The sequence below is a fragment of the Cyprinus carpio genome, chromosome A12, assembly GCF_018340385.1.
Source record: "Cyprinus carpio isolate SPL01 chromosome A12, ASM1834038v1, whole genome shotgun sequence".
NCBI classification, from domain to species: domain Eukaryota; kingdom Metazoa; phylum Chordata; class Actinopteri; order Cypriniformes; family Cyprinidae; genus Cyprinus; species Cyprinus carpio.
Genome location: NC_056583.1, coordinates 20,241,285 through 20,265,408, shown reverse-complemented (window position 1 = coordinate 20,265,408; position 24,124 = coordinate 20,241,285). Strand labels below are relative to the sequence as shown.

Genomic DNA, 24,124 nt, shown 5'->3' with positions numbered 1-24,124 from the left:
TCTTCACTAATGAGAGGCCCTTAAAAAATAACAAAAAAAAAATAAAGCTCCTTTTGTAATCAGAACTTGATTGAATAAGAAGGTGACATGTTTAGACAGATTCAAGAATATTTAGTGATATACAATCACTAATGGGCAGTGGTTGCTCTATTTTGGGGAAATAAAAGACAGCAGCAGGTTACATTTCTCAAATATAAGCACAGTACCCTCACCAATTTGTATTTAAAGGGCATTTCCGTTTGGCCTGCAGGAGAATTGATTTGCACATAACCACAGTTTTTTGTGTAGAAATAAACATTGACAGGTCACAGTGCAGCGATGCAGCTCTGCAATCTAGGTAGTTATTTATGCAGTATGAATATTATAGCTGGAGGGTATTATTGCTCATAGCAATAGCAACAAATGCTTTCCAAACATTTAATATGCTTAATGAGATGTGGCTAAATCAGTTCTGTTATGCTGCTCACAGCCAATACTCGCATAAAGTCACTGCAGATGGGCTACAGATTCACAGAGCAATATTTTTGTCATTATTTTCAATTTTATAATCATATAGAAAATCGCCTAGAAAGAGTACATGACTGTCTCACATTTCCTTTAGCTCAAGCACTGGAATGATGTCTTACACTGGAAGAAGAGAAAAGGAACTTAAACTGCCGCTGTGAATTATTGAGAGGGGGCAAAAGATCACAAGAAAACAAGTATTAAGCTCCCAGAGAATCCAAATATAACAAGTGTAGACTGTCAGACTGAAATCTGTCCTGGGATTTTAAGTAGGCAAGCTGTCAGGGAATGAAATCTGACTACAGAAGTGAATAAAATCCACTTTTTTATTTCTATATATAAACATTTATTTATATTAACTTGTGTATTTCTACCACATATTTGCATATAAAAAATTCTGACATGTGCGTGTAGTATGCAGAAATCACCTCAATAAATACACTTATACATACACATGCATAATTGATGGATAATGTGTCCATATTTAGATTAAGACTGAATAACTGAAAATGTATTCATATAGATTCTATAACTGATCCCCATAATCTATTACATCTTTCAGAACTGTTAACCATCTTTTTGCCTGACTAGATCATTTTAAATGGTTCTGCGGTGTACGAAATTAATTTTAAATGTAAGTTTAGATAAAGTTTAGCATGTCCGCCACAACTATACCCACATACATAAAAAGTTTTATGCATATACAGTTATTAACTACAAACAGTCTGTAAAAAAATAAAAATAAATAAAAAAAAAAAACTGTAAAGATGCAAGACATGCAGATAAAATATAACCTAACTATATTTCATAATACAAATACTGTATACATGCAAACTCTAATTACACAAGCACAGCAGAATGCATATAAATGTAACGTTATAATAGTATATAATAGTAGACATAGCATAAATTATTATTGGTTGAAACAAAGTGTCCAGCTACAGGGATATAAGCTATATATTTGATGATACACACAAACAAATATATACAGTCTTCAATTCACACGAATAGCCTAACTTACACATATTTGGCTGAACAGTCTACAGACTCTGAAGACACTAAGTGCAGGTAAATATAATAAGTCAGTGTACTTACAGTCAGTTGATGATCCTTTGATTCGCCAGTGTCCTTCATCGTAATGTTTTGCGGGACGTTTTCACGGCTGTTAGTAAACTAAAACATGCGCGTCACGTGAAGAGAACACAACAGACGCAGCACGGTCATGATTCACGGAACAATTCACCTGCGCTTAAGATTATAAAACACACTGAGCGATCACACGCTCCTTCAGGTCCATGTCTGAGCGGGATGTGTGTTTCTCCACCCACAGTAAACCCGTGAGTGAGTGAGTGAGTGAGTGAGTGAGTGTGTGTGTCTGTTGTGTTTGTGATGTCCCTAGAGATGAGCAGTAGTGCAGTGCGCACTGCAGTTAGACCAACTTGGCCGCTGATGATTCTTCCACTCAGGTGCACAGAAATTCTCAGGCTCTGAGACAGCAGCGAAACCTACTGGCCATGAACTGTACTGCAGTTTTCATTCGTTAGTCCTGCTTTATAATTCCCCTATATATGTATATATATTAAATATTATAATTTTTGAATCAATAATAGTAAGTGTATTAATTATTGTGTATTATATATTTCAATTATTATATACTGATATAAACAAATACAATTTTTGGGTTGTTTTTCTTTAAATAAACAATAATAAAAAGTCAATTTAAAGATTTTTTTGAAAATAATTTTATTTTCAAGAATTTTAGCCTTTTAATAAGAATTTTATCATTAGAAAGCCATGATGTTCGTATGCCCCTAAAATTACAAACAAACAAATACTCATTCAAAAACTAAAAAAAAAAAAAAAAAAAAATTCATAATATTAGAGGTCTGCTCAGGGTCCATTTTCTGCATGAACTGGTTTATTATTATTATTTTCATGCTTTTGACCCATTCACACAATACCAGTATTTTGAGATCTTAAGACACATGTGGAAGGATATAATGACAAATATAATCAAACAATAGTGAATATTTACAGTTAGCTGTTAAGAACAGTTTGAGAATTTGAAAGATGAGTGAAAGTCTGCCTGACAACTGTGAGACTAATTGCAATAATCACACATAATTAAAAATGCTAAAAGTATTTTATTTAATTAGTCACTTACATGGCATAACATAAGAACGACAAAAACAGTCAGTTGCATTTATTCCTTGAAGTCAACATGAAATCACCGGTCTACTTTCTTAATGCACATTCCTGGTCAAGTCAAGTTTATTTGTATAGCACTTTTCACAATACATCTTGTTTCAAAGCAGCTTTACAGAGTTTGTGGTCATAGTGTGAAACTCCAGTCCACTTCTGGTATTTAATGCCCACTTTACACAATCCAATTTGTTCATGATAAATAAAAGTTTTCTCACTGAATATCCCATTTCACTCAGAAATACATCAAATTATGGAAGTAAAATGGATTGCGAACATGATCTGAGTATGAGACCAGCTCGGCGTTGGCAATCTACAGAGAGATTTCTCTTCTTGTAAAGGAAGAAACACCATTAGTTTCATGCTCCTCCTGGAAATCTTTCTCTTCACACACACCTTTCTCCTGAAGGGAATAAGAAAAGACAGATCAAAAACTATGAGACCATACAAGCAACGTTTTTGTCCAATTAATTGCCTATAAAAATCATGTGAGACACATAAAACAAACCTAATTATAAACCCCCTCTTTATTTTCAAATAACTTAGGTCCTTGAAAAGGCCAGAAGCATTAATCGCATGAGCCTTTGAGTAGACAGGCCTACAGCAATACACTTCTGATGCTCACGCGAGCTCAAATGCCTCCTCACCAATCACAGAGGAGCATAAAGCATCATGGGTATAGACGAAGTAGACTTTATTGATTTTTCTTTCTTTGTCTTTCACAATAGAGCTTTTTCAACCCAGCTCTCAGGGTTATATATAGAGCTCGGGGCCCTTATCTTATTGGAGCAACAGTCCAAACATGGGGTGCAATTTGTTAAAGCTCCACAAAGGGGGGCAATTTCATTTGACAGGCTGTTCTGAAACAACACCCATCAAAACACACAGACGTGTGGTTAAAAACCCTGATGTTCAAAACATTAGAGTAAACATCTTAACTCTAGAAGCAGAACATCCTTCACCTTCTCTCGTTGTCTCTCCTCGTTCCACTCTTTCTTCTTCTCGGCTTCCATGATGTCGAAGAACTCCCTCTCTGCACGGGCCACCAGCTCTTCTGTGCTCTCCTCCCCGTCTGCCTCTTTGCCCTCGTCCTCTCGGCTCTGCTCGGAGCGGCTGCGCTCCTTCAGACGCATCTCTCTGTGCCGAGCTTCCAGAATCTTCTCCCGCTTGGTCTCGCGTTCAAACATCTGCAAAAATACACAAGTTCAGTGTATGACAGATGGATGTACATACAAACTACATACAAAGTTATTTTTAGATCCATTTGGATGTAAAAGGGTGATTCTTCAGTTAGGTGAACTTTTCTTTTCCTTAGTATGATTTTAAAACTGCTTAAAATATTCTAGTTTTATATTACAGATCGTAATATTTAAAAACACACAACTGTTTTCAACACTGACAATAAGTAGAAATATTTTTTGTGCACCAAATCAGCATATTAGAATGATTTGAAGGCTGGAGTAATGATGCTGAAAATTTAGAAAACTATGTTTTAAAATGTATTCAAATATATTACTTATTTTAAATTGCAATAATATATACTGTTTTTACAGCATTTCTGTTCAAATAAATCCAGCCTTGGTCACTTTTGAACAGTGTCATATAATGTATGCTTTAATATGGACTATAAAGAAATCATGATCATGTTCATGTTTGTGTCTGACCTCTGAGACCATGGCCTTCTCGTTCTTCTGCAGTGTGCACAGGCCTGCTGAAACCTCCAGCAGTGTGGTGGTTCCCAGCTGAGAGCCACAGCCCAGGAAGCGGCCGTTATCTTGCACCCGGATGCTGCACAGGGCTTCATCACAAACCTGTGAAGAAAAACACACACACATTGTGAATATTTCTTTAAACAGATAACGCTGAGATACTGGACTGTGAGATTTTCAGTACAAGGAGGAGGCATTAAGGACCAACTTTGAGGCTGAGAGTGGGGTCATTCTGTTTAAACAAGATGTCCCACACGTCCAAGGTGCCGTCCATCTTTACTGTAAAGAAAACCGAGGGTCTGACTGGACTCCAACAGCCATCTAACAGATGGGCCATGTGATACCTGTGGAAACAGATTACCATTTAACAGTTTAGGGCTGGTAAGAATGTTAAATGTTTTTGATAACTTTTATAATGCTATATTTGAGCAGTTACTTGGTCCACATGATGGAGGACTCCTTGATATCCTCTGACCAGATGCGGGCGGTCCAGTCAGCCACAGTCAGGAAGTTCTTTGGAAAAAACGGGTTCCTCTGCAGGGCGTAAATGGGGCCGTGGTGTCCGCTGTATGTGCATACAATCTTCTCAGCAGGGGTTTTTGCTTTGCGATTGCATGAAACCACAAGACCCTGCTCTGTGCCCACCATGAACTTAGTGGGCTTGTGTAATCAAAAACAAAGGATGTTTAAGTTCTCAACATCTATGTCTACAAAGGTTCTTCTTGCAGTGAGCCAAAAAAAAAAAAAAAAAAAACTAGGGATAGCTCTTACCATAGTGGTCTCAAACTCCAGCGAGACTGCACCAAGGGCATTGTCAAGATTCCCCTTTTTACTAGGGTCCAGTACGAGTCTCTCAAAGGGCTCACTCATCTTACGAATGTCCCACCACAGTACCTGGTGTCAGATGCATGAGTGTCTTTTATCTCTGATAACTCAATGAAATCTCATTGAAATATGGTGTGGTTTATTTCTTTAGTTTTAGACTTTTGTGTCATTGCACACAGACCTGGCCATCTGTAGAAGCCGAGAAGATGTCTGTGCCTGTCTTCGACTGCAGCCAGATGACTTTGTAGACAGGATCTCTATGGCTGTGTTCGATGGTGGACATCTCTGCTGGCTGGCTGCCCTTACGAGTGTCCCAATATGCTGGAAATGGGTTAAATAACTAGGTGGTCATGCATTATTAATAAAAATATATTCTAAAAATATATAACAAATTCATCTACAGATGCCATTCCAAAGTACATACTCATTTCATGTTTGCATTCATTGCCATAGACTATTAGTCAAGCAATTAGACTTTACAAAGAGCCACATCTGTTTTATCTAGCAAATGCTATTCAGACAAGATCAAAAGTACTTTTCCATCCTCCATTAAACATAATTTATTGAGAACTAAAAATGCACAGAGTGACTGACGCCAATTTTATTACACCACTAAAAGAGTTCAGATGGTCATAAGTGTTGTGGTTGCTGGAATAAGCGCTCAGGTGATAAAACCCACCGATTTGTCCATTGTAGCTTCCCCCCACTAGAATGTGTGAATCTTTTGGGTTGTACTCCAGACAAACAAGTGGAGATACAGGTTTCAGTGTCATTTCAGGTTTATTGGGATTTTCTGAAAGTAAAAAAAAAAAAACATTTTTGTGGCACATGACTTTTTTGTTATATCACAAAAAAGCGCTGTTCTTATGTTATACCAATGTCCCATATGTAGGAGTCGAAGCTCATGTCATTGGGTGCTCTTTGAAACTCAAGGGAAGAATAGGCAACAGCAAGTTTATGGTTGCCATCGGGGTGCCAGCACAAACTGGTGGCTGTGCGCTTCACTTCATTCGGGTCTCTAGAAAAAACAATTATATGATTCAAAAGTTCTATTCATGTAAATATGTCTGAAAAAAAAAATAATACTAATTTGATTTTTTTTATTAGAAGAAGTCCATCCTAATGTGTACTTGTAAATAGGGGTTAATCATTTTTTGATTATTGATAATATTAAGAAATTGTTCATTCAAATAGTTTGTATAGTTCAAATAATTAAAATAGTTCAAAAGAACAGCATTTATTTGAAATGTAAACATTATAAATGTTTTAACTGTTGCTTTTGATCAATTTAATGCATCCTTGCTAAATTAATTTCTCTAAAAAACAACAAAACAAATCTTACTGATTCCAAACTTTTGCATGTAATGTATGCATATATGATAGAAAAAAATATTAAAATTATATATTTGTAAAAAAAATGACTGAATTCAAATGAACACAATATTTATCCAAAATGTCTTAAAAAATTGAAAAGTGAAATTATTAAAAAAAATAAAATAAAATAAAATAAAATAAAAAAAAAACTGACCTTGTTGATATATTGCCCTATTATTACAGTTAAGTGCGCTCACCTGAAGACGTTGATTGTCTTCGCTGATGGCTGTTCCTCCGATTCCTCCACTACCTCATCATCCTCTTCCTCAAAAAACTCCTGGTAGATGTCAGTGGCATTGTTCTGCTTGCAACAGTGTTCCATAAGCTGCAATGGGCAAATTTGGGCTTGTTTTTCAATAAGGAAATCAAAAGGATGTCTTCTGATGTTCTGGAATTGAAGTCTCATCTCATATACTGCTTGCATAATACTTTATGGTTAATATACTGAACAAAATTATAAAAGCAACACTTTTGTTTTTGCCCCCATTTTTCATGAGCTGAACTCAAAGATCTAAGACTTTTACTATGTACACAAAAGGCCTATTTCTCTCAAATATTTCACAAATCTGTCTAAATCTGTGTTTGTGAGCACTTCTCCTTTGCCGAGATAATCTATCCACCTCACAGGTGTGGCATATCAAGATGCTGATTAGACAGCATGATTATTGCACAGGTGTGCCTTAGGCTGACCACAATAAAAGGCCACTCTGAAATGTGCAGTTTTATCACACAGCACAATGCCACAGATGTTGCAAGTTTTAAGGGAACGTGCAATTGGCATGCTGACTGCAGGAATGTCCACCAGAGCTGTTGCCCGTGAATTGAATGTTCATTTCTCTACCATAAGCCGTCTCCAAAGGTGTTTCAGAGAATTTGGCAGTACATCCAACCGGCCTCACAACCGCAGACCACGTGTAACCACACCAGTCCAGTTCGACGTCGTAACCGACTTGAGTGGGCAAATGCTCACATTCGATGGCGTCTGGCACTTTGGAGAGGTGTTCTCTTCACGGATGAATCACGGTTTTCACTGTACAGGGCAGATGGCAGACAGCGTGCACAGCGTTGTGTGGGTGAGCGGTTTGCTGATGTCAGCATTGTAGATTGAACTTCACACAGCCACTGAAGAGGAGTGTACCAACATTCCACAGGCCACAATCAACAACTTGATCAACTCTATGCGAAAGAGATGTGTTGCATTGCGTGAGGCAAATGGTGGTCACACAAGCCTAAGGCACACCTGTGCAATAATCATGCTGTCTAATCAGCATCTTGATATGCCACACCTGTGAGGTAGATGGATTATCTCGGCAAAGGAGAAGTGCTCACTAACACAGATTTGTGAACAATATTTGAGAGAAATAGGCCTTTTGTGTACATAGAAATGTCTTAGATCTTTGAGTTCAGCTCATGAAAAATGGGGGCAAAAACAAAAGTGCTGCGTTTATAATTTTGTTCAGTGTAGTTTAAGGCACTCACACCAGCAATCTGCATAATGGTGTTCTGGTAGTGTTCGTCCTTCTCCACTTTCTTCCTGTAGCGTATGGTCACCTCCATGTCCTCTGGATTGAGATCTTTCGGCCACCCTCCTTCCACATGGTTTATTCCTCGTGACTCTGATTCAAAGCGCTCTGTGTTCACCTGAACACGACAAGAATTTCTTGAATTTTCAAATTCAGTCTATGATGCAAACTAACTCATATTATACGAAAGTATAATAATACATTTCATGATATTTTATGAACGTATAGTTGTTTGCAAATTGCACGTTAATGGATTTCTTTATTTATTTTTTGCTGTGTTAATGCTGGCCTCACCTCATGCTCAGACATTTCCTCTGCGCACTGAACGGTCACATTACATGGATCTCTCACTGTGAAGTTTGCAGCGAGGGAAATGTCAGGCAGAATGTCCACATGCAGCTCAGCTGGACGGTCTGAAAAGTTACACTGGCGCCCAAACTCACTGCGCTTTTTTGTGTACACGTACACAATCTCCATTTTAGCTAAAGGTAAGAAATATTAAAAGAGGATGGTGTAAACAGTTCTTGATTTTACACATACATACATAAAATAAAATATGCCATATTCCCTCAATTAATGAGGTCATAAATGTTTCTATAATTATTATACATACATTTTTGTAAGCTTGCTCAGAACAGTTTGTGAACAAAATTTTGTTTAAAATAGTTTTAGAGGAATTTAGGGCTGGACCAGATTATTTGATTAATCGAACTAATATTTGTTTGGTTTGTTGTTATTTTTTTTTTTATTTTGAGATTGGAATATTCTAACATCTGGCATTCCCCGCGAAACGGTTCTCATTTGCCCTCGAATATGAATCGCCCATGAGTGCACGTCATGATTCAGTTCATCTGGAAGAGAAGACAAAAATGCCAAGACCTCAGCTGTGTGAGAGCACTTTAAATTAAGTGAGGACAAGAAAGGCAGTGTGCCAAATATGCGATTTGAAACTGGCCTACCACAACAGCATATCAAGTTTGAAAAATCACCTGAGTTCTGTAAGTAGTAGGCCTATAGTATATTTTTGGTGTGAAACAAACAAACAAACAAACAACAAAAACTGCTTTTATCCGGCATGTTAATCAGTAATTTTACACATGATAAAAACGTGCACTTAATTTGCTTGGAAAATACTTGCATATATGGCAGTCATAAAAAAAACGTACAGTAGCCCAGCCTTATAATAATTTGTCTATATTAAAAGTATGTGTTTTGTATGACTATTTCAGAGCATATAATCCCTGCCCGCATGAGGCGCGCTGCTTCTGGCTCGCGCTGTTCTATAGATTATTAAAAGTTTATTCATTCTGATCGTGTCGCGTGTCCATATCACACCAAAATGCGACACTGCACTACACTCCCTTGGGTCTGCAGCAACACACCCGCCATGCGTGAAGTCGATTGGATGACGGGTCTCGATATAATAAAAATGCAAACAGACAGACACAAAGATATTCCTGCCTTCATGACACCGTGTCTACACCACCAGACCTGACAAAGCGACCGTTGAAAATCATTTGAAATTTGTGTCAGGAGGCCTACGTCATAAATAGAATGCAGCAGCAGTCTGCGCGCGCTGCATCCAGTGTAGGATATTGATTTGAGTTTTGTGTTTTGAGGCTTGTTTTTTACTATCCATAAATATAATTTCGTATAGTCACAATTGTAATTCCAGATATCTATATTGCAATTATGACTCGTCGTAATTGGAATTAAGATATCTACAATGTGATTATGACTAGCCGTAATATGCATTGAAGATATCTGGCGTAGCCACGGGTGTGCCAGGGTGTGCTGGTGCCACCCACAGTGTCAGCTGGCACACTTAAAAATAGATGCAGAATCATTTTTTATAGTCTCAATAAAAAATGTTGACTAAACTTGGGCTATTGTTGTTTACTTAGAAAATATATTTTTTAAAATCAACCCTTTCACGCATAAGTTACAAATATTTTAACTGACCCCTTGTTTCCATGACGACGGGTCATGATTGTCACGTGACACACCGCGGCCACAATAACTAACAGATGTATCGCTATTCGTTTTATTTCGTTTTTCATTTTTTATTAAAAAATATTCTCAAACATTGACACGCTTACCATGTCAACTATTTGAAATTCCGATTCTTCGTTTAAAAAACCTTTATAAATTATCTTGATCTAACGAGATGAGCGCTGCAGTTCAGAGTCCTGTCAGTCGGATTTAACGTACAGCCAAACTGTCTCTGGTACAGCACTTGAATTCCCCAGTTTCTCCCGAAATACATGAAAGTAAGTGACTGTTGAACTGTGAGAATAGAGTAAACTTTATTGTTCTGCTATGTGTGTCTGATATATGAATAAAACACATAGGCAAATTACATTTTAATATATAGTTTTTACTGCTTCCATAGACAGCAGTGTGTATTTTACAAACTACCAATGCATTGTTTTACTAGTGATTATGTATATTTAAATGTATGAAACCTAAAATAAACATTATGTGGTTGAAAACACTGCATATTAGTTATATGATAATTGTTGATATATGACAAGCGCTAAGCGCTTCCGTCTCTGGCTCAGCGCCAGCCAACGCGCGAAAGCAGTTTGAATCTGAGAGTTCTGTGGCGCCACTGAACATTCTAAATCATACTCTCAGGGACACAGAAATAAAAATCCAATATATGGTGTCATAATGCTCAAAACGGCCACGCCGTCTCGCCCTTTAAGCATCACTGTAAACCCTAACGCTCAAAATAATTAATTGGTTTGAGTAGGAAAAACTTAAACGTTCAGTGAAATTAACTTTATGAGTATTTAGCACTTTGTTTTTCTTTCAAGTTCACATAACTGATATATTTTAAGTAAACTTAACTGTTTCATTGTTTTGAGTTTTATGAAATTATTTATTTTAATTTAGACAAACTTAAGTTTAACTGAAACGGCTTTGATGTCTATTTCCCAGCATGCTTTGCCGATGGCACTCAAAAGGGAGAGTAAATGCTAAAATTAAGTGTAATATAAGTTTTTGTGTGTGTGTGTGTGTGTGTAAGATTAATGTTAAGTGTGAGATTTAGCAGTGATTAATGTTTTGCAAATTTATGTTATGCTAATTTAGAAGAATTTCTGTTAATGTTGGCTTTATGGTGACAAGTGGTAAATGCAGCTTGATTTGAGAGCAAATGATCCCTTTATATTGTTACGCTCATACAGCTTCTGTATAACACTATTGTTAATATGTTAGCAATTAGTATGTAAGCAGATTAGCTTTTAAAAAGCTAACTGAGTTTATACTAATAAAAGTGTTCACATTGAGATCAATTGAAAGTTTTAAGTTAATTGTATGAATTAATGTACTCATACATTTTAATTGTAACTTGAAAATGTTTAAATACAAATAAAAATCTGCTAGTTCTGCTTACTTATTCGGGTTTACAGTGTACTTCATAGATTTGAGTTATATTAATTGAATGGACTTAGTACTATTAACTTTATTTACCCAAGTTATCTTAACAATAAGTTACTGAGTTACTTGGACACAAATAATTTTTTTTTATGCAATCGGTTTCCTCAAACGGTTTGAGTTGAACAAACTCATCAGGTTTTACAGTGCAGCTAACAGGCACTATGTTATGACTATGTCATTGGCGATCCTGAGTGTAATGTATATTATTCTTTCCGCAAATGGGAGTCTATGGCAGCTCTATGAGACAATGAGACATAGTACACCTGATTGCTTTCATCATGCTGATCACAAACAATATCATACATTAAGACTCCCCCATTACAGTAGTAGCCATTTTGAAAAGTACAGTGTTCCGTTTTTTTCGCTCAAATGATCTTCGGGGCGAGCCGCATAAAAGTACTGTCCCCGATTTCTGATGTTTTGTTCTTCAGGCTTTGCACTGCTCTTGTTGCTTAAATGCTTGCTGCGCTGCTGTACTTGATGTGCGCCATACTGGTCTGCTTGCTGTGCCTTGCAGAGCTTGGCCCCGTATTGCTGCTTGCAGCTATATTATTTTATATAGGTTTTATGGTTATGTGGGGCATGGTTATGGTTAATAATTTTGCACAATAATCTGACAATAAAAGTGGCACACCCAGATTTTCATATGCACACCCAGAGTCTCTTTTCTGGCTACACTACTGCTACAATGTCATTTTGACTAGTCACAATACACATTCCAGATATCTACAATGTTATTACGACTAGTCATAATCTTCCATTGACTTCCATTGAAAAATATTTGCAGATATCTTCAAATTAGTTTTGTCTAGTCATAATCCCAATTCAAGATATCTTTAAATATGATTTGCCTAGTCAAAACTCTAATTAAAGATATCTCAAACTACAATTTGACTAGTGATAATTCAATTAGAGATATCTTCAAATGAGTTTTTGACTAGTCGTAATCCCAATTCAAGATATCTTTAAATATGATTTGACTAGTCAAAAACAATTTAAGATATCTTTAATTCAAAAAATTTAAAGATATCCAAAATACATTTGTAGATATCTGCTATTCATTTATGACTAGTCAAATTACAGTTGTAGATATCTTGAATTGGAATTTTGACTAGGCAAATCATATTTAAAGATATCTTGAATTGGAATTATGACTATTCAAAACCCATTTAAAGATATCTGCAATTTAATTATGGATATCCAAATCAGATTTTTGACTAGGAAGAACTGTATTTAGAGATATCTGCATTTAGCTTTGTGACTAGGCGTAATTGCAATGTAGATATCTGGAATTAACAATTTGACTAGTCAAAATACGTTTATAGATATCTACAATGTGCATGCACATTTTTGTTGAGCTCCACCTTATACGTTTTATTTAACCAATCCAGGCTTGGAAACTGACTGTTGTCATCCGCAGTTTTGTCTAAGAGTTGTATAATAAAAGTCCTGCGTCTTTGGGTGATTTTAAACTGTTTTATACAGAAGTAATTCAAAAGTATGGAAATAAAAATTTAGCTGGAGCATGTGTAAAAGTGGTAGGCTATACAGAGAGGACTTGAATAGGCTTTTGAACCTGTTTTATATCGTAATGTTGAGACGTGTGTGCTATGGATTAAATTTTGTTAGTCTTTATTTACAAACCAACACATGTCAGCCGTTGCAACATTTAATATAATGTTAAAAGAATCAGTGTCTATTTACACTAAGTGCAATCCTGCCTTGTTGTCAGAGGCTAGTTACACTATCGCCCACCAACATGTGATTTGAATGGTCAATACTCATAAACGACGCAGACTCAGTATCAGTTGAAATGGATTAGTAGTTAAGGTGTGTGCTTTTTGACGCAATCGACCCGAGTTCGCGTCCGCCTTTTGCCAAATATTTTTTGTCCTTTTTCAAATCTCATATCGTATCGGAAAGGCATTTATTTTCAATAAAAATTAAGGAAATAATTAAAAGGTTGAAAATAAATATTTGGTAGGGTTAGGGTAGGTGTAGGGAGGGCGTTATTGTCCCAGTAAGGTTGCATCTATTTAAAAAATTGAATTAAAATGATAATTTACACTCACCAAGTTATTATTGTGTACTGTTTTATAATGTACTACAATACTGAGGTGCAGATAATTGCCATTATTTGAAATAAGTAGTATAAATAGCAGAAAATCTTGCTATTTTAACATAGTGTAAATATAATCTATAATTATTTGCACTTAGTGTAAATGGCACATCGTTAAAAAAATACTGCTATTTTCTAGAATCCATTGCTATTTTCACTTAGTGTAAATAGCATCTATCGCTAAGAAAATATGCTATTTACACCTAGTGCAAATAGCCGCTGCATAAAAGAATACATTGGCGCTCATCACTGAACACACAGCAGAATATCATCATCATGGACCTCTTGCTAAAATACAATACAATACTCCCACCTTGTGGGCTATTTATGGAAGCTCGTTTCCGCCACTACATAAAGAAATTAATTAATAAATTAATTAATAAAGAAATAAAGAAATAGCTACTTTTTATCTCAGTTATATATATATATATATATATATATATATATATATATATATATATATATATATATATAGTCTCGCATTGTCTATATAGCTATCGCAATTCTGAGGAAAAAAAGTCAGTCTTATCTGAATGGTAAGATAAAATCTGCAAATTAGGCCTACCTTCATTTTTTTAAAGGTAGGCCTATCTTTCTTTAAATAAATAAATAAATAAATAAATAAACATTGTTTTTCATTGTCTAAATATATAATAAATAAATTCAGACGAGCAGTTTGTGATTTTCTGCCTTTATTGAACATTGTACTGCATTTGGTCTGTTTTGCAACATGATTCAGTTAAAAACACAGCGCTACATGCACGCTGGAGACCTTTTACCACACAAGGCTGCATCCAGATTTATTTAATAATCCACGAAGCACTTCATCCGGTATCTTTTCTCTCCGTGACAACAAAAGCAGACTTTTATTATGTTGTTAGCAATTAGAGGAGTAGGCGGATAGGAGCTGAGTAAATTTATTCTGACGTCACACAACAGCATTTCGACTAGGAGCAATTGCAATTCAGATATCTTAAACTATAATTGTGACTAGTCGAAACTGAATTAGAGATATCTCTAATTACATTTGTGGATGTATGACGCGTCTATTGAAGATATCTATAAAGTAATTACAGATATCTTAAATGGAGTTTTGACTAGTCATTATGTATTTAGAGATATCTTTAATCCGATTTTTTACTAGTGCAATTATAATTGCAGATATCTCTAATTGTCATTGTGACTAGTCGAATTATAATTATGACTATCCGAATTAGAATTGTGACTATCCGAAATTATATTTATGGATAGTCAAACCAAGTTTTAAATGCTAAAACGGCTTGCGATAGTAGACAGCATAAGGTTCTATTGTATTTTGTCGCGCCGCGCCGCTCGCGTCCGGTGTAGACATGGTGTTAAAGAAGAACATGTTCAACCTCCGCAGCTTCGAATATTCGCTGTTGATTACTATCGAAGCTTCGAAGCTCAAAAATGGTATTTGGACCAGCCCTAGAAGAATTATAGCATTTCACACTCTCTCACTACTGAAATCAAACTGGTGACTAAGTATGGGCAATCTTTTATTACATTTTTAAATGATTTATATTATAATTATTTTTTTTAAAATACAAATATGTAATATATCCCCTAAATGACTGAAATCATAAAAGTTTATATATTTATATATTTAGAGGAATTATAGCAGAATATCACACACACTTTATTTGAAATTTGTGATTTTTAGGATGATTGAGTGACACACTGCAGTTATAGATCACGTCTGAAAACATATTTTTGTAATTATATATATATATATATATATATATATATATATATATATATATATATATATATATATATATATATACACATTTTTTTTTTTTTTCATAAACGTTTCAACGTTTCAGTAACATTATAATAGATTATAACACCGACTAAACCGGTTACCTGCCATAACAAAGACTTTTCATAAAACTGTCTGCTTCTTGCTCCTTGTCAAAAACTTTAGCTAACAAATTCTGAACACCGGCTTCGTTTATGGTAGCAGCACCAAATAATAACAAAGACTTTTCATAAAACTGTCTGCTTCTAGCTCCTTGTCAAAAACACCGATATTATAAGGTCGAACTATGATTTAATATAATTATTACGGACATTTATTTGAGCAGTTTAAAATCCAAAACAGAATGCTGTCAAAATTAGTTTTGGAAGGACTGCACTGAAGCATTCCAAGGCATGTGTCAGTCTACAGCAGGAACCCGTTTAATATTAAGCTCTTTCAAAATCAGACACGTTATTAATCTTACCTTTTTGTGTCGCTTTGTGGGTTTTGCTGGCTTTAGTGCCTGCAGGAGTTTACTGTATCCTAGCAGCGCGGCGCCTGTGACGTCACCTTCTCAGACAAACTTTTACTTTTTAAAAGGGATAATGTTAATAGTACTAAATACCAAAAGCAATGAGTCGTGCTTAGAATTATACGTATAGATATATACGCGTTATTTTATAGTGTTTCATTCAGATTAAACTATTGGTTTTACCTCAGGCTTTCCACTCTCTTTTTTTTTTTTGCCAATGCTAGACAACAGCGCCAGTAGAGCGCGCTATTCTCACAGAGCGGCTGTTGATTACAATATACTTTTAAACATCTTTTATGACAGATAAAAAAAGACTTAACAAGATTGTGTATACTGATTAAAAGTTCTACTTTAAAACATAATACAAATACAATAATAAATGGTAAATTTAATTTGTAATCTGTTCATCTATATAAAAACCACATTTTAACACCAGATGATCAAATGTCATTTTTCAGGCATTATAAGGAATATAAAATGGTTGAATTAAGTTTCATTTCAGTTTATTATTTCATCATCATTAACGCATCCTTGCGTCCCCTCTCCAAAATAAACCCATCATGATAAATCGTCATATTTCTGCAATAGCAGTTAGATCGTCACCATACAGTTAAACTGTTTTCACAGGATTAGGATTATAAGCGTCAGGTTGGGGCAGGTTGTTATGTAAATATTAAAGTTTAACAACACTTTTTAGTCAAACAATTTGCTATTTATTTTTACACGACTCTTTACATTTTTGCAATTTCATAATTGTTTTAAGGTTTAGATTTTGTTGCAGTCAAAGTAAAAAGTTTTATGGCAGGATTATCAGCCAATTTACATATGGTGTAAAAACATGCCCAGCTACTGGCTATTAGTAAAGTGCCTATACATAAAGGTTATGTGCCTATAACTTTCAAAAATAACTGTTACACTCGTAGGTCTTACTTCAATTCAAAATGGTTTTACTATATCCATGTTTCTGTCCTCTAAGTTAGACAGAAATAAAGCACCACCTTCAGTGTCTGCAACAGTGCTATTCATGCACCCAAAGTATTAAAATCAGTTTACATTTTTTTTTTTTTAATTGAAACTATCTAGCAATAAACCAAACGGATGCAACCATAAATCTTAAATGAGAACACACTGTGCAAGCATCTGTCCAAGTAGCTGATTTTATCAAACAATAAACTGAAAGTGCCACACAGGAATGGAGCAAAGAAAGAAATACAAATCATCACACAACATCAGTTATCATACAGGTTATTTACAAAGCATATGCATTTACTATGTGGGAAGAAGATGGCTCAGTGTGCTCTTTCAAGTTGATATGAGAAGATTTTATGTTCCAAGTGCATCATTTGTGCCTGCTGGAAATGAGGTGAACATCTCTCAGGATGCCAGAAACACAATTTGTGGAACAAATCTACTGTATGTTCGGTCACTTTAAACTTCAAGAGATCATGTTGTGCTTAAAATGCCTCTACATGCAAAACAGAAACAGAAAAGAGTGTATTCCCCTCTCCCATAGATACACATCAGCGGGCGCTCACTGAATAAAGCAATGAAAGGGAAAGAAAACTAAGGCTTTAGAGGCACAAAACATGCTTCCATTCTTGGCACAAAACACATTTAGAAAACAAAAGAATCTTCACTTCAAAATAAGATGATGCATTAGTATCTGTACAGTTAGCCATCATAAAAAGTGATGACATGTCCATGAAGCCCACACTGCACAGTAGCTAAAAAAAAAAAAAACATTTGTTCATGAACAACTGCTTAGAAAAGTACCTAGCAAACCTACTACGCTGATACTAGCAATGCTGTACACTATGTAGGACTAAATGTCCAATGAACAGAATATTAATACTTCAACCAGTGTCCACACTTACATGTACAAAATCTTTAAAATGACAAATGGTAACTTTTATAAGGTTATGTACTCCAGTTAGAAAAAAAAAGCTCAATTTTTATGCCTAAAAAATAGAGGTCCCACTATATTTATATTAGTTGTCTTTCACTACTATGTACTTATGAAAAAAAAAAATAGTTGTCAGGGTTGTTATTGTTAACTAAAATTCATTAAAAATAATTTTCAGTAATTGAAATGAAGCTGAAATTAAATTACATAAGATCAAAAAAAAAAAAAAAAAATTGGTGGTGGTGGTGGGGGGGGGGGGGGGGTTGGATGCAGTAAGGTGAGTGACAGGTTTCATGGGATGGTTAGTTGCATAGCAGATGCAATTATAGAAATGATTTACAGATGGAATTACATGCAGGTTTTTTTTTATTATAAGTACAGGTAAAGACATATACACAATAAGTGCACTGCATCAAATGAAAAAATTAAATGTTATTACATGGTAGTTAAAGACACTTAATATAAAGTTGGTTCAAAAAAGTTTTTGCCACCCACGTCAAACAGTTTCTGCAGCTGAAAAGGCAATAGGGAAGACCAACAGTCTATTTAATGAAAATATTGTGTAAACATACCGTTATTAGAGAGAGGATATTTCAGCACCTCACAAATGTGTCAGTAGTGAGAGAAAAGAAGCATCCCACCATCAGAATAATGGACAAACACACACAGACATGCAAGCACCTGCATGGACACACACACAGAGTGCTCTTAAAATGACGTTCTCCTCTCAGACTGTGCTCCTTTAAGCGCAGACATGCTGGCGTGAGAGTTTTCCATGTGTCCATATTTCCAACGTGTAAAGACTCAGACCAGAGGACAACAGATCAGTTCTACGCTCTGAAATCCTCCCCAAAGTGTCTGATCTGGTCTTCGGTCATGGAGAGGTAGGTGGCTCTCATGGTTGGAGAGTACTGTGAAACACATTAACACAGAAGTCACAAACTGATAACATACAGATCACTAAAACCATTCAAGCAAACAAGAATGATTTTTCAGGAGTGAAATGAAAATGAACTACACTTTTTGTGTTCGGTGTGGACTACTGAAGTTTACTGATGATGCCAAGACAGTTTTTTTAGCTAGTTAATATCTAAAAGATTGTATTAAAAAAGAAAAGAAAATCCTGTCGTCATTTACTCACCCTCATGTTGCTCTAAACCTGTATAAAGTTATTAGCTATCAAAAGGGTTTGTAAGGCATGCTAGGGGCCAGACAACTACAATCCCACAGAAAAATGCTCTTGTAAATGCATTCTGACATCCTACCAATAGGGGGCGTGCTCTACGTAGCTCACCTGTGCCTAACATACAACATATGTGGGTATGTCTATGAGGATCCATTCCATGCCAGGAGTGAAGTGGGGGGGGGGGGGGGGGATCACCCACACAAAATTTATTCAGACTCATAGGATAAAAACAAGGGATGAAATAAAAGGAAAAACAAGGAAAGATAGAAGAGAACAAAGGGAGAGGGACAACAATACTGTAATCATACAGCAACTTACGCGGTTTCTATATGGCTGAGAGTAAAGCTCCAAAAAGAATTTTATTTTTTGGTTAAAATAAGGAAGAAAAAAAAAAGAACAGAAACATACAAACAGAGAAACATACGAACAAACAAAGAAAAACCGTAAAAGAAGCTATTAGCAGAAGACAGTAGAAAGCCACTGGCTATCAAAGGATAAATAGAAGATTAAGGGTAGAAATAATCATGGCAAGTGTTTAAAGTCAACATATAATCAAAATTTTGCCAATTTACTCTCTTCATACATGGTCTAATTTTTATTATGATGAGCACAGATGAATTGTGCACATTAACATAAAAAATAAGTACTAAATAAATAAGTGCATTACTGTTCAAAAGTTGGGTTTGGTATATATTTTTTTTATGTTTTTAAAAAAAGCCTCTTATGCTCACCAAGGCTGCATTTAACAGCAAAAATAGAGTTAAAACAGTAATATTGTGAAATATTATTCTTAATAAAATTACTTTTCTATTTTAACAAATTTCTAAACATAATTTATTCTTTTGATGGGAAATAAAGGCGCACTATAAATAAAATTTATTATTATTATTATTATTAAAGCTGAATTTTCAGCATTATTACTCCAGTCTTCAGAGTCACATGATCCTTCAGTAATCATTCTAATATGCTGATTTGATGCTCAAGAAACATGCATTATTATCAATGCTGAAAACAGTAAGTTTGCTTTATATTTTTGTAGAAACAATTATATTTTTTAAGAGTCTTTGATATTAGAAACCACACTATTTTGGAATAGAAATCTTTTGTAAATGTCTTCACTACCACTTTTGATTAATTTGATGTTTCCTTTCTATATATATATATATATATATATATATATATATATATATATATATATATATATATATATATATATATATATATATATCTCCTTTAAATAGAATACATACTTTTGAACAGTAGTGTACATATGGCCAATTTTGATTTCATATTGACCCTTAAAATGATTATGAAAAAAGGTTAAAAATCTTTGGTGCGAATTACTGTCATTGTGTCAACATGAGTGTATGTGTGGTCATGAGAAGGACTTGGCCTCTGGAGCCCAACGCACCGAAGGAGGTGGAGATCCCCTCCCAATCAGTGGCACGTTCTCATGGCGCGGGTTTCCTCCAAACAGCGCAGACTGGTTCCTGTCAAAATAATACAGTGATAAATGAAAAGAGAAAATGAGGGCGAGAGTTCAAGTGAGGAAGGAGAAAGAATATAGTGTAAGTATTTTAGAAATAATACAGTAAGTGAACTTCATCTAATATTCCTCAAGAAAGGAAAATCAATCAACATCAACATCAGCTCCCCTCTATTACACCCAAAAGTTACTGAATTGAGCTGTCACACAACAATCTGAAAACAGGATATCACAGAATATGAAAAAGAATAAATCATGTTTAAGGTTGACTCTTACATATATTCTGACAGAGGTGCGTTGGTCACAGCCTGTGTTGGAAGGTGCAGGCTGGTTTGGCTTCCCATGCTGCTGCTGTAGCTGCAGAAGCTGTGCATGTTGCCCGGGTGTGAATGGTGGGATGTCATTCGCCGGCTCTGAGGGTTAAACGGGTCCCCGTCATCAATGTCGTCATAATCTCTATCTCTGTGGAAAGAAAGAGAAGCATAGTTTACACTATCATTCAAAAGTTTGGGTCCGGTAAGATTTTTCTCCTTTGCTAACCAAGGCTGCATTTATATTACTAAAAATACAGAACTAAAGTGCAATTTACAAATACAGCACCATCAGAATTAAAAATTCTAGAATTAAAGGGATAGTTCACCCACAAAAAAAAATTGTCATTTGACCAGCACCTGTTTGGTTTCTTACACGCTTCAAAATATCTTTTATGTTCAACAGAAGAAAGAAACTCATAGAGGTGCAACTTGAGGGTGAGTAAATGATTTTTTGCGTAACCTATCCCTTTAAGCAGTCAAGCACAACAGAGGCAAAAAATAAGAAGCTCAGCAACTGTAACCCCCCCAGATCTTACTACTTGCACCCGCTTGGAACGGGACTCAAACCCGGGTCACTGACATGGAGGTTAAAGACCACAGCTTGTAGCATCAGTCGCTAGTACACCTCTTGAGATCAAGGGAGTGAGGTTTACCTGCACAGCACCTACCAGCTGGCATCCGTTACACAAGCATGGCAGGGAGTGTCAGATTAAATGGAAAAAAAATATTAAATTAAATTAAATACTATTACTGATTATAGAAAAATTGTATTTAAGTAGTTGTTTGTGATTTTAAGCAAAATGGAAGAAAACCCATAAATATTATTGCTTATCACTTTTGACCAACAGGTGGCGCTGCCACCAAATTGATCTGGTGTGGTTAGATCCAGTTTGGCATCATGCCATCAAATTTGACAAAGAGTAATACAAAAATAGTTTCAGAAAGAGGTGAGAAAACAATGTAAGCATATTCGTGTTATCTCACATTGTGTTATCTCTTTAGACCACTACATGGCATCGGCCCAAAGCTTCAAAGGTCGCTTCAGGTTATGGTGCTAAAGATACATATGCTCATAAACATACGCCAATGCATTTTACAACAAAATTCACAATGGCAGATGCCCAAAATGGCTGACATATGAAAACCGGATACAGCGTGACACATAATCTAAACAGAGGGGTCTCTTGAATTTTCGTTAAACTATTCAGAAATTATTAGCAAAAATAGCAGTTTCTCGTATTTCTTGACTAGTAGGTGGCACCATGCCAAAACTCTGCAAGCACCCTCAGGTCATGCTTGTAATGACAGGTAGCAGGTTTCAGCATGCTTGCTTCATGCAAAGGCTCTAACAGACCTGGCTGTATTTCTCAACTGACTCCCGAAGAACTTAATTAACTAGTTTATGGATGTTTGATTAAAGTTAAATGCACTATAGTCAAATGTGAGTGATCTAAATGCATTGTGTGTGTGTGTACTGTACCTGTTGGCAATCTGTCGCCACGCTCTCGGGATGGCACACAGCATGACAGAGAAGGCACAGGCCGCCAGCAGAGAGAACAGACAGAGATACAGCAACCCCTCCACACCATCATAACACACACCTATCAAAGCGTCCAGGTAGTCCTGCAAACACACACACACCCCACAAGAGATTAAGATGCATTTTACTAATTGCTAAAATCTCACTAATCTCAGAGCATCATATTAGTCAGAAGCAGGTGGGACATGTATGTGTGCTCGGTACCTTATTGAGTCCTCGGCAGTCTAGAAGTGCAGTGAGCTGATGTAAACTGGCCTCTGAATTATTCAATAAATGCTGAACACTCAATAAATCCCTCTGAAAAGAACCACACACAATAGCTATGAAACAAATAAAAAATAGAACTGACCAAAAAAATTAAAACAATCATTAAACACAATACAATAAAATGCATTTATTCATAGAGCCTTTTTATTCAACAAGAAAGAAGTGAAATAATATTTCCGTCTGGAGCATGAGTGAGCGTTTGAACTTTTTGTAATAGTTGCAAACGAGTCCCTCAGTTGTCCTCAGTGTGAAAAGATGAATCAGTCATTGTTGCAAAGGGTTTAAATATGCAAAAGATGCAGGAAAACCAAAGAATTTGTGGGACCTGAAGAACAGTGGGCAGTTTAACTGTTCTGGACAAACAAGGGACTCATCAACATCTATCACAAAAAAAAAAAAAAAAACAATCAAGTGGATTATATGTAAACGTGTTTTATGTGAAATATGTTGTTCAGGTCAGAACTAAATAATAATAAAAAAATAACATGCATTTTGTATGCATTTTTTACTGCTTTTATGTTGTCTAATTAAAATGAATAATTTTACATGGCAATAATAAGAATATAAATATCTATATGGGCCCTTTTATACACCAGGTGCAATGTGGCGCAAGTGTTTTTTGCTAGTTTCAGCCTGACGCAGTTCTCATCTCATGGGCGTGCTGGTCTGAAAACGAGGTGTGTTCAGGCGCATGGCTGGCGTGTTGCTATTTTGAGGAACTGAAAATAGACTGTGCCATAGACTAACTCAAACCTGCTCTAAAGTCTGGCGCAATGTTTTTTCTTTGTTATTTAAAGAGCACGTTAGTATAGGAAGAGAATAGGGACAACCCATTTAGACCATGCGCCAGGCACGCCAACCGTTTTTTCAGTCATTAAACTAGCAAAAGTGGATTCGGACACACCCTGAGTGCACCTGCGCCCTGCGCTTAAGACCATGAACTTTGATCGTTAAAATAGGGCCCAATGTGTGCTAGATTGTCGTAAAAATGTCAGTGGTTATATATACCTGTATAGTGAATTTCACACATATATATGAGAAATTCAGTCAATATTAATGTTTAAATTCATTTTGTATATTCAAATCTGTATATTCAAATTCATTTTCTACATTCAAATCAAATCCAAATGCACACTCACCTCAGCTGTGGGGAACAGAGGCACAGCAAACTGCAGGAGACCTTGGATCTGGATCTGCATGGTGGTCAGTGATCTCTGGAAGACAGTCAGGGACTGCAAAACAAACTAATTCAGGATCAGCTGCTTATGTTTAAGGGCTAACAAACATAACATCCATAGTTTACACATCACAGATACGGTTCATCCTGAAAGGGACTCGTGTGCAGTTTCAATCTCTACCAGCAGAGAGAGAAACTGCACCATCCACAGATAAACACACCTGGCAACACTGTCAGCTCTCAAATCTATGTAAATG

The 24,124-nt window shown here is 35.7% G+C and overlaps 3 protein-coding genes across 7 annotated transcripts in view; all 3 read right to left on the bottom strand.

Moving 5' to 3' along the window:
- The window catches only part of LOC109071023 (kinesin-like protein KIF19), a 34,295-nt gene extending 32,328 nt beyond the window's left edge, over window positions 1-1,967 (bottom strand). The window contains exon 1 of the mRNA XM_042768032.1: window positions 1,600-1,967. Within this exon, the coding sequence (XP_042623966.1) occupies window positions 1,600-1,638 (39 nt within the window). The 5' untranslated portion in view covers window positions 1,639-1,967. The remainder of the gene's footprint in view (window positions 1-1,599) is intronic.
- Window positions 1,968-2,617: 650 nt separating this feature from the next.
- On the bottom strand, window positions 2,618-16,234 carry dnai2b (dynein, axonemal, intermediate chain 2b). Its single transcript, XM_042768031.1, has 13 exons — window positions 15,947-16,234; window positions 8,432-8,619; window positions 8,094-8,255; window positions 6,812-6,939; window positions 6,116-6,258; window positions 5,920-6,033; window positions 5,422-5,561; window positions 5,187-5,309; window positions 4,852-5,075; window positions 4,624-4,759; window positions 4,371-4,517; window positions 3,669-3,893; window positions 2,618-3,109 (listed from the first exon to the last, which is right to left on the bottom strand). Exons 2-13 carry the CDS (start codon window positions 8,612-8,614, stop codon window positions 3,020-3,022), a joined length of 1,815 nt encoding a protein of 604 aa, XP_042623965.1. The 5' UTR covers window positions 8,615-8,619; window positions 15,947-16,234; the 3' UTR covers window positions 2,618-3,019.
- A 901-nt stretch (window positions 16,235-17,135) lies between these two features.
- LOC109065833 (protein tweety homolog 2-like) overlaps window positions 17,136-24,124 on the bottom strand; it is a 50,584-nt gene continuing 43,595 nt past the window's right edge. The window contains exons 9-15 of one of the 5 annotated variants that reach the window (XM_042768027.1): window positions 23,830-23,934; window positions 22,628-22,720; window positions 22,364-22,506; window positions 20,846-21,031; window positions 20,495-20,573; window positions 19,402-19,416; window positions 17,136-18,808 (exon numbers count right to left, since the gene is read on the bottom strand). In XM_042768027.1, the coding sequence (XP_042623961.1) occupies window positions 18,728-18,808; window positions 19,402-19,416; window positions 20,495-20,573; window positions 20,846-21,031; window positions 22,364-22,506; window positions 22,628-22,720; window positions 23,830-23,934 (702 nt within the window). In that variant the 3' untranslated portion in view covers window positions 17,136-18,727. Of the gene's footprint in view, window positions 18,809-19,401; window positions 19,429-20,494; window positions 20,574-20,845; window positions 21,032-22,363; window positions 22,507-22,627; window positions 22,721-23,829; window positions 23,935-24,124 lie in introns of all 5 variants that reach the window. The other 4 variants (XM_042768025.1, XM_042768026.1, XM_042768029.1 and 1 more) reach the window with 4 other exon arrangements.

Excerpts from the sequence above, each read along its gene's own strand:
- dnai2b (XM_042768031.1), bottom strand. The coding sequence starts at position 8,614 with ATGGAGATTGTGTACGTGTACACAAAAAAGCGCAGTGAGTTTGGGCGC. Across the intron at positions 4,760-4,851 it reads TCCTCCATCATGTGGACCAA|GTATCACATGGCCCATCTGT; the intron begins GTAACTGCTCAA and ends CTGTTTCCACAG. Across the intron at positions 3,110-3,668 it reads AGGAGAGACAACGAGAGAAG|GAGAAAGGTGTGTGTGAAGA; the intron begins GTGAAGGATGTT and ends TATTCCCTTCAG.